The 9434-nt window shown below is 46.5% G+C and overlaps 1 protein-coding gene, 1 non-coding gene and 1 pseudogene across 2 annotated transcripts; 1 reads left to right on the forward strand and 2 right to left on the reverse strand.

Moving 5' to 3' along the window:
- Positions 1-6286: 6286 nt before the first annotated feature.
- On the forward strand, positions 6287-6673 carry LOC139272796 (histone H2A type 2-A-like). The gene has a single exon (XM_070888904.1). It carries the CDS (start codon positions 6287-6289, stop codon positions 6671-6673), a length of 387 nt encoding a protein of 128 aa, XP_070745005.1.
- A 749-nt stretch (positions 6674-7422) lies between these two features.
- Positions 7423-7494, reverse strand: trnag-ucc (transfer RNA glycine (anticodon UCC)). Its single transcript has one exon. It is a non-coding gene; the product is annotated as a tRNA-Gly (tRNA).
- A 1231-nt stretch (positions 7495-8725) lies between these two features.
- Positions 8726-9084, reverse strand: LOC139272794 (histone H2A type 2-C-like; annotated as a pseudogene).
- Positions 9085-9434: the final 350 nt, after the last annotated feature.

Consider the following 9434-nt stretch of genomic DNA (forward strand, 5'->3'; position numbering starts at 1 on the left):
CATCAGGCGGTGCTTGCTGCGTCAGGATACAAAGAGACCGCGCGCTGTTGCTCCTCCCACTGCCTGAGGGAATGGGGAAGATAGTTAAAGGGACAGTGACTCTCTTGTCACTGCCTATTTATACTTAAAGGAACAGTCCAATTTATTTCGGAGTTTCGAGGACTTCACGAACCGAGCTCCCATTAACAGTCGCTCCCTTCTGTACTGTGCAGTGATTGTAAAGCTGTCTATTTCAGTGATTTGCGCCTTTCTAAAATGTCTCACTGTTTTTGATGATCCATTTGACGCTTGTCAAATTTGGAAAGACTTCAGAATTGTGCAGTGTGCAGAAGGTTTTGTTGAGTAAAATTTGTTTCAAAATATTGTTTCTAACCCTCCCCCAAACCCCCAAATTTTAGAACATTCTGCAACACTGATTAGGAAGGTTCCAAGTTCGATCCTTGATCTGGACTGTTCGTTGATCTCAGCCAAGGCAGCAGTTCAGGGGTTATAATTGTCCTCAGTACCACTGGGCTAAATATTAGTAAAAATTAGCCATTGCCCCTGCTCTTGATACCGATCCAATGACATCAACTGGGAAATGACCTCAACTGGGAAGTGTGTGGATCTTATTTGAGGGCAGGTTTGGACTCGGCTCTGATGCTTACCACAGTGTAAATTTATATCCTATACTTAAAGTAATAACTTTTGTAACCTCCGTTTGCAGGGTATTAAAAGGGGAGGATCTGCAGCTGGGAAACTCAAACCAAACATCACGTCAAGATTTGAGAGATTCACCGGATTGATCAGGATCACCTTATCATCAGCCTTTGGAAAAACACCAATCACAGCGGGGAAAAACAGGACATATATACTGTGTGTGGATGCACCTTCAACCAGTCGTCTAGCCTGTGAGACTCTTGCGCCCAGCTGAATCAACACTGTAAATGTGGGGACTCTGGGAATGGATGCAGATGCGCGTTAGGTGGAAACATATCAGGGAGAGGCCGTTTACCAGCTGAATGTGGAAAGAGATTCAGTCGCTCATCTCACCAACTGACATTCGAGGATTTAGATATCAGACTTTCTCCTGTGAATATAGAACTGTGTTATTGAGCTGTGATGTTTTTACGTGTTCATCTTGTTGACTGTATACCTTTGCCAATTATTTGATGTGATCGATTTACTTGTACATATTTTTAAAAATACATTTACTAAGTGGATTCAAATTTAAATTGAAAGCAGCTTTGCAGGCGTGATACTCTATTCACACATCGAAGGTGAGAGAGATCCTGTGGGGCACCCGAAAAGTCCAGTATCTGAGCGTAATTGACAAACTGGGTTTTGTGTTTATTGATCCTGGGAGTGTTAGCTATCCCTACCCTGGAGACCAAGGCAAAAAGAGGCACTCTGGAAGGTATGGGGAACTGAGAGTTGTGCCTGAGCGTCACCAAAGGCATGAGAACTGAATCACTCTGGAGTTAGAAAGGAGAAAGGGCGCAAAATGGAGCAGTCGGTAACAGGACATCAATTAGTCTCACCTTATCATGGAGATATCAAATATCGACACATTGTATTATTTGAAACATCACAATATTAAACTCCATCCCAGTATTCGGGGTTATTAACATCAGCAGAAACAAATCCCAAATGACAGAACGAACACGATTCAGTCAGAATGCGATTATCAGCAGTAATAACAGTAGAACCACACTCCTGCAGTCAATTGTGAACTCGCATTTCAGATAACTGAGTGAATCCCTTCCCACACTTCCCCAGTGTGAACTCGCTGGAGTTTCAGGAGATCGGATGACTGAGTGAATCCCTGCGCACACACCGAACAGGTGAATGGCCTCTCCCTGGTGTGACTGCAACGATGAATTTCTCGATCAGACGGGGAACTGTAACCCTTCCCACAGTCCCCATATTCCCACGGTTTCTCCATTGTGCGGGAGTCCTTGAGTCTCTCCAGGTTGGACGATCAGTTGAAGCCTTGTCCACCCACAGAACACGCATAGTTTCTCCCCGCTGTGAATGGTGCAATGTTTTTTCAGGCTCTGTAACTGGTTGAATTTCTTTCAACAGGCAGTGCATTGGAACACTCTCACTCGGGTGTGTGTGTGTCTCGGTGCTTTTCCAGTCACAGTGATATTTGAAATATTTTCCCACAGACAGAACAGACAAACATTTCTCCTTCCGCATTCAAAGGCCGATGATCATCATTTCCAGCTTATATGGTTGGGTTCAGACCTGCACCCGCTGTGCATAGAGTGAGAGTAAAATCAATGAGATGCTGATTTTCTCTGCTGGTCACTGGGCCTTTCGTGCTGGCACAATAGGGTGAGCCTGGGCTGGCCCAATAGGGTGAGCCTGGGCTGGCCCAATAGGGTGAGCCTGGGTTGGTCCAATAGGATGATCCTGGGTTGGTCCAATCGGGTGAACCTGGGCTGGCCTAATAGGGTGAGCCTGGACTGTCACAATAGGGTGAGCCTGGGCTGATCCAATAAGGTGAGCCTGGGTTGTTCCACTAGGTGAGTCTTCATTGTTCCAATAGGTTGAGCCTGGGCTGCGCAATAGGGTGAGCCTGGTTGGCCCAATAGGGCGAGCCTGTGTTGGCCCAATAGGGTGTGACTGTGCTGGCCCAATAGGGTGAGCCTCGGCTGGCCCAATAGGGTGAGCCTGGGCTGGCCCAATAGGGTGAGGCTGGGCTGCTCCAATAGGATGAGCCTGGGTTGGTCCAATAGGATGACCCTCGGCTGTTCCAATAGGGTGAGCCGGGGCTGTCAAAATAGGGTAAGCCTGGCTGACCCAATAGGCTGAGCCTGTGTTGTCCCAATAGGGTTAGCTTGGGCTGTGCTGGCCCAATAGAGTGAGCTTGGGCTGTCTCAATAGGGTTAGCCTGGGCTGTGCTGGCCCAATAGCATGAGCCTGTGTTGTCCCAATAGGGTGAGCCTGGGCTGGTCCAATAGGATGAGCCCGGGCCCAGGGTCACCAGACAAAAATCAGACCAACAAGGTTCCTTTCAGGGGCCACTGACCTGGGCACAAACATGTGACCAATCAAACTGACAGACACCGTGAAGCCCCGCCCACACTTTGTCCCTGCCTAAAAGGCCGCTCATGCGACATGATACCTATCCTGACTGAGATGGTGGCCGCTGAACCTGCTCCCCCAGCCAACACCCACCCCCCACCCCCACCGCCGTGGAAAACAGTTACCGACAAGAAAGCCGCGAAGAAAAGGGTCACTGAACCCCCAGCGAAGGTCGACAGGCAGCGCAGAAAGTCGAGGAAGGAGAGTTACTCCATCTAAATCGACAAAGTCATGAAGCAGGTTCACCCCGACACCGGCATCTCCTGCATGGCCATGCGCATCATGAACTCGTTTCTGAACGATATTTTGGAGTGCATCGTAGGTGAGGCTTCCCGCCTAGCCCATTACAACAAGCGCCGCACCATCAGCTCTCAGGAGATCCAGACCGCCGTTCGCCTGCTGCTGCCCGGGAGTTGACCTAGCATGCTGTGTCAGAAGGGACAAAGGCGGTGACCAAGTACACCAGCTACAAGTAAAACTGTGCGCTGTCCTGAGAGAACAAACCCAAACGCAACGGCTCTTTTATGCGCCACCCACAGCCTCTCTGAAAGAGCTGCACAAACCCATCATCATTTAAGAAATAGGAGCAAAGTAGTCCATTTGTCCACACGAGCCTGCTCCGCCATTCAATAAGATCATGGCTGATCTGATCATGGACACAGCTCCACTTCCCTCCCCGCTCCCCATAACCCTTTACTCCCGTATTGCTCATAAATATGTCTATCTCCACCTTAAATATATTTAATAACCCAGCCTCCACAGCTCTTTGGGCAGAGAATTCCATAGATTTACAACCCTCTGAGAGAAGACATTTCCCTTCATCTCAATTTTAAATGGGTGGCTCCTTATTCTGAGACTATATACCCGAGTTTTAGTTTCCCCTATAAGTGGAAAGATTCTTTCTGCATCCACCTTGTCGAGCCCCCTCATTATCTTATAATTTTCAATAAGATCACATTGCATTCTTCTGAACCCCAACCTACTCCACCTATCTTCATGTCAACCCTATTATCTCCGGAATCAACCTAGTGAACCTTCTCTGAACAGCCGCCAATGCAAGAATATCCTTCCTTAAATACGGAGACCAAAACTGTACGCAGTACTCAAGGTGTGACCTCACCAATACCCTGTACAGTTGTAGCAGGATTTCCCTACTTTTATACTCTATCCCCCTTGCAATAAAGGCCAACATTCCATTTGCCTCCCTGATTACTTGCTGTACCTGCATACTAACGTTTTGTGTTTACTGTACTTATTTCCTGACAACCTTTGAAGTTCCAACCGTAGATTTAGTTTTGAATTCTTAGATAAGGAGCTTCACTGTCTGGTTAGACCTTAGCGTCGCTGTTGAATTTCCCGCCAAACTACAAACACGGTCCCTGGTTGCTCTTTCCTTTTGTTATCATCCGTTGATTTATAGCACCTGCCGACAAATTACGAGCTTGTTTTAGGGCTGAGACTCAGATATTAGCCACCGCATTCCCTTTCATGGCCTTTCCAATTGAAAAAAAGTTCTAGTTGGTGGTCAAACCGTTTATTAACCTGAGAGTCCGAGTGTAACAACCCAGATTGGGAGATCTTACAGAGAGAAAAACGGGGGCAGTCTGAACACTCTGTCCTTCTTCGCTTTTCACAGAAGGACTCCCAGTTCTGGTCTCACTGCCGCCTGTGCAGGGGATCGATCGATAATAAGAACATAACAATTAGGAGGAGGAGGAGGCCATATGGCCCCTCGTTTCTGCTCTGCCATTCAATAAGATCATGGCTAATCTGATCATGGACTCAGCTCCACTTCCCCTTACGCTAGCCATAACCCCTTATCCTCCTATCATTTAAGAAACTGTCTATTTCTGTCTTAAATGTATTCAATGTCCCAGCTTCCACAGCTCTCTGAAACAGCGAATTCCACAGATTTACAACCCTCCAAAAGAAGAAATGTTTCCTCAGCTCTGCTTTAAATGGGTGGCCCCTTATTCTAAGATCATGCCCTCTCTGCATCCTCTCTGCATCCACCTTGTCAAGTCCCCCCAAAATCTTATACATTTCGATAAGATCACCTCTCATACTACTGAATTCCATTGAGTAGTGGCCCAACCTACTCAACCTTTCCTCATGTCAACCCCCTCATCTCCGGAATCAACCTAGTGAACCTTCTCTGAACTGCCCCCCAAAGCAAGTATACCCTTTCGTAAATATGGAAACCAAACCTGCACGCAGTACTCCAGGTGTGGCCTCACCAATACCTTGTATAGCTGTAGCAAGACTTCGCAGCTTCTGTACGCCATCCCCTTTGCCATAAATATCAAGATACAATTGGCCTTCCTGATCACTTGCTGTACCTGCGTACTATCCTTTTGTGTTTCACGCACAAGTACCCCCAGATTCTGCTGTACTACGGCACTTTGCAATCTTTCTCCATTTAAATAATAACTTGTTCTTAGATTTTTCTGCCAAAGTGCATGACCTCACACTTTCCAACATTATACTGCATCTGCCAAATTTTTGCCCACTCGCTTAGCCTGTTTATGTCCTTTTGCAGATTATTTGTATCCTTCTCACACATTGCTTTTCCTCCCATTTTTATATCGTCAGCCAACTTGGCTACGTTACACTCGGTCCCTTCTTCCAAGTCGTTAATATAGATTGTAAATAGCTGGGGTCCCAGCACTGATCCCTGCGGCACCCCACTAGTTACTGATTGCCAACCCGAGAATGAACCATTTATCCCGACTCTCTGTTTTCTGTTAGTTAGCCAATCCTCTATAATCTAGGAATCTCAAGTTTTACAAAGCTTGAGCTGGAATGTATGCCATTACAGAATCATTGGTGATTCAGTTTAAAACTGAACCTGAATTTAATCCTGATTGTCACAGACTGGAATTTGCGAGAGAAATATGGAATATGATAAAAGAAACAAAACATATTTGGAAATATTTGGCTAATGTTGAAGTTTTTAACATAATCCGCAATTTTAACAATTATTGGAGTGATTCTTGACTTTCTGAATCGTTTGGGGACTGACTTTTGAGGACAGTAATTTCATCCCTGGATTCATTTGCGGGCTATAGAGACTTTGATTGGACATCGGAAAAGACCAATGAAATTCGCCACAAAGCGACCAATCAAAAGTTCCCTCCCTGCATTTCTCCAGAAGGGAAAAAGGCAGATGTGGCAGGAGTTTCTCATTCTTTCTCTGAATGCGTTGATTGTGGAAATGTCTGGAAGAGGAAAAAGCGATGGTAAAGCTCGGGCCAAGGCCAAGTCTTGCTCCTCCCGGATCGGACTGCAGTTCCCTGTGAGCCGTGTTCACAGGCACCTGCGGAAGGGAAACTACGCTGAGCAGGTGGGTGCCGGAGTCCCAGTCTACATGGCTGCTGTGCTCGAGAATCTGACCGCTGAAATCCTGGAGCTGTCTGGCAACGCGACCCGCGACAACAAGAAGACCCGCATCATCCCCAGACACTTGCAGCTGGCCATCCGCAACGACCAGGAGCTGAACAAGCTGCTGGGAAAGGTGACCATCGCTCAGGGCGGGGTGCTGCCTAGTATCCAGGCTGTGCTGCTGCCCAAGAAAACCACCAGTGCGTCCGTGAGCAAGTAAAGCGGACAGGTTTTAATCTAAGAACCGAACAGCTCTTTTTAGAGCCACCCACAGTATCTGAAAGGGGTCCTTAATGTTCGATGGTTCTCATTTGTCCGTTGATCTATGGATCATAATTATCCCAGATCTAATTTAACATATTGCATTTCGGCAATGAAGCTGAGCGTTTCCTGATCTCGGTTATAAACCGGTCACTCTCTGTCGAACATGTAGAAATCTAGATCACCAAACACTGCCACAGGTTTGCTGTCAGCGGATATTCCCATCAATGGTTCAATATAGAGAGAGACCTACTTCAGAGAAATGCAAAACAGACGGAACCTGAACGTGAGACCGGCCTTCAGTGAACACGTTGTCTGAGTCGAATAAAAACGGATGTTAAGAACCGAGTATAAAGGGAATCAGCGGTTGATGGCCCAACGTTTCTGACTGAGAATTCATTTGTTGGTTCAAGTCCGTTTTAATTCCATGGGAGACTCACATGAATGATTTTCGTCAACATTCATTTCATTGTCAAAAAAAGTGCAGTACAAATAATTGTCAGACAGGCATCTGTGAAGCTCCGCCCCCGCACTTTTTGGACAGACATGCGACAAGCTCCGCCCCCTGATGGAATCATTCCATGGACGTGGTACCGAGAAGAAACACGTGAAGCTCTGACGATCTCCCCCTGGGGCCGCTCGGTCCGAATACAATCAAGCTCACATAAGTCATTTCTGACCTGACAGGGATATTAAAATTACAGCGGTTGCGATGGCCGGGAATCGAACCCGGGTCAACTGCTTGGAAGGCAGCTATGCTCACCACTATACCACCATCGCCTACACTACATGCGTTGTATTTACGACCAACTAGGTCTTGTGGCTCTTAAGTGGGACAAATACTATGTTCAGTAATCAGAACCTGAGCACTCTGCTGGGACACTTTCCCTCGATTAGAAATGGTTACTGTGAATAGTTAACTTGCTTGGGATGAGCCCACACCCCATTTATTATTTAAAGCCCTTCTAGCCTAAAAAATAATTATCAACAGATAAAAGGAATATGTTTAGTAATTTTTAAAAGTTGCACATCTTTTGACTAATTTGAGCGACATCATCCTGCTGGAAGGCACTGAGTTTGGTCCAAATTACCATCGCGTGACCATTATATTAAAACCAGCCTGCTTTCAATGGACAGGTATCGAACCAGCGGCAGGTGTTTGAAAGACAGCTCTGTTCACCACTTTACCACCATCGTGCTCTGTGTAAACTGTGAGCTTCTCTATGTGCAGAGCACTGGTCATGGGTCATTGGAGCATTACTGGATCTTTACTCCTGCTCCTATTTCTCATGTTCTTTTGTAAATGTGGATTTTATTTTGTACCTGTCATTTCTCTGTTGTGTGCATATCATTTTTCTAATATGTGAGTGTGGATTTAATCTATATTTCCGCTTCTGATATGTGATTGTGGGTTTTACTCTCACCCTATCAGCCCCGGGTCGTTAAGTGTGGATTTTACTCAGTGCCTGTCAGTTTCTGGTCTGTGAGTATGTGATTGATTCTGTACCTGTTGGCTTCCGTTATGTGAGTTCAGGTTTTATTCTGCACATGTCAGTGTCGGATATGACAGTGTTTTATCCTGCAACTGTCAGTTTCTGGAATGTGAGATTGGGATTCCTGTCACTTTCTAAAATGTGAAGATATGTGAGCGATGGTGTATAGTGAGCTGCCTTCCAAGCAGTTGATCCGGCTTCGATTCCCCGCCATCGCAATCGAGCTAAGTTTACCTCGCCTCGCGGGCCAGAAATGAATAATGGTACCTTGCAGCAGGATCTTATAACAGCAAACCTGTTGCACTGTTCGTCGACAGTGACCAGTTTATAACCGAGAATGTCTGAGGGTCATTTCTGATCAGGAAACTAACACCTTAATTACAGAGATTCAATGTTAATTGTGATCCATAGAACAGTAACTAGCCCTTTCACAGAAACTGTGGGGGGCTCTGAAAAGAGCCTTTGGATTATTAGATTAAATCCTGTCCGCTTTACTTGCTCTTGGACGCATTGGTGGTTTTCTTGGGCAGCAGCACAGCCTGGATATTAGGCAGCACCCCGCCCTGAGCGATGGTCACCTTTCCCAACAGCTTGTTGAGCTCCTGGTCGTTGCGGATGGCCAGCTGCAGGTGTCTGGGGATGATGCGGGTCTTCTTGTTGTCGCGGGCCGTGTTGCCGGCCAGCTCCAGGATTTCAGCGGTCAGATACTCGAGCACAGCAGCCATGTAGACCGGGGCTCCGGCACCCACCTGCTCAGCGTAGTTCACCTTCCGCAGGAGCCTGTGAACACGGCCCACAGGGAACTGCAGTCCGGCCCAGAAGGAGGAGACTTGGTTTTGGCCCGAGCTTTACCGCCACTTTTTCCTCTTCTAGACATTTTCACAATCGACAGGTTCAGAGAAAGAATGAGAAACTCCTCCCACATCTGCCTTTCTGTGTGTGTGTGTGTCTGGAGAATGCAGGGAGCGAAGTTGTAATTGGTCGCTCTGTGGTGCATTTCATTGGTCTTTTCCGATAACCAATCACAGTCTGCTTAGCCCACCAATGAAAGAGAGGCCGAAATTACCGTCTCCAACAGTCAGAATAATGACTTTTTAATTCAAAACCCACGCCAATAATTTTAAAACTAGCGGATTATGTTAATAAATTCATTATTAGTCAAAGATTTGCCAACACGTTTTAATTTATTTTGTCTTATTCCACATATCCCTTGCAAGTTCCATACTG

This window comes from Pristiophorus japonicus, chromosome 9 (assembly GCF_044704955.1).
Source record: "Pristiophorus japonicus isolate sPriJap1 chromosome 9, sPriJap1.hap1, whole genome shotgun sequence".
Classification (NCBI taxonomy): domain Eukaryota; kingdom Metazoa; phylum Chordata; class Chondrichthyes; family Pristiophoridae; genus Pristiophorus; species Pristiophorus japonicus.

Coding starts and splice junctions, on each gene's coding strand:
- LOC139272796 (XM_070888904.1), top strand. CDS start 6,287: ATGTCTGGAAGAGGAAAAAGCGATGGTAAAGCTCGGGCCAAGGCCAAG.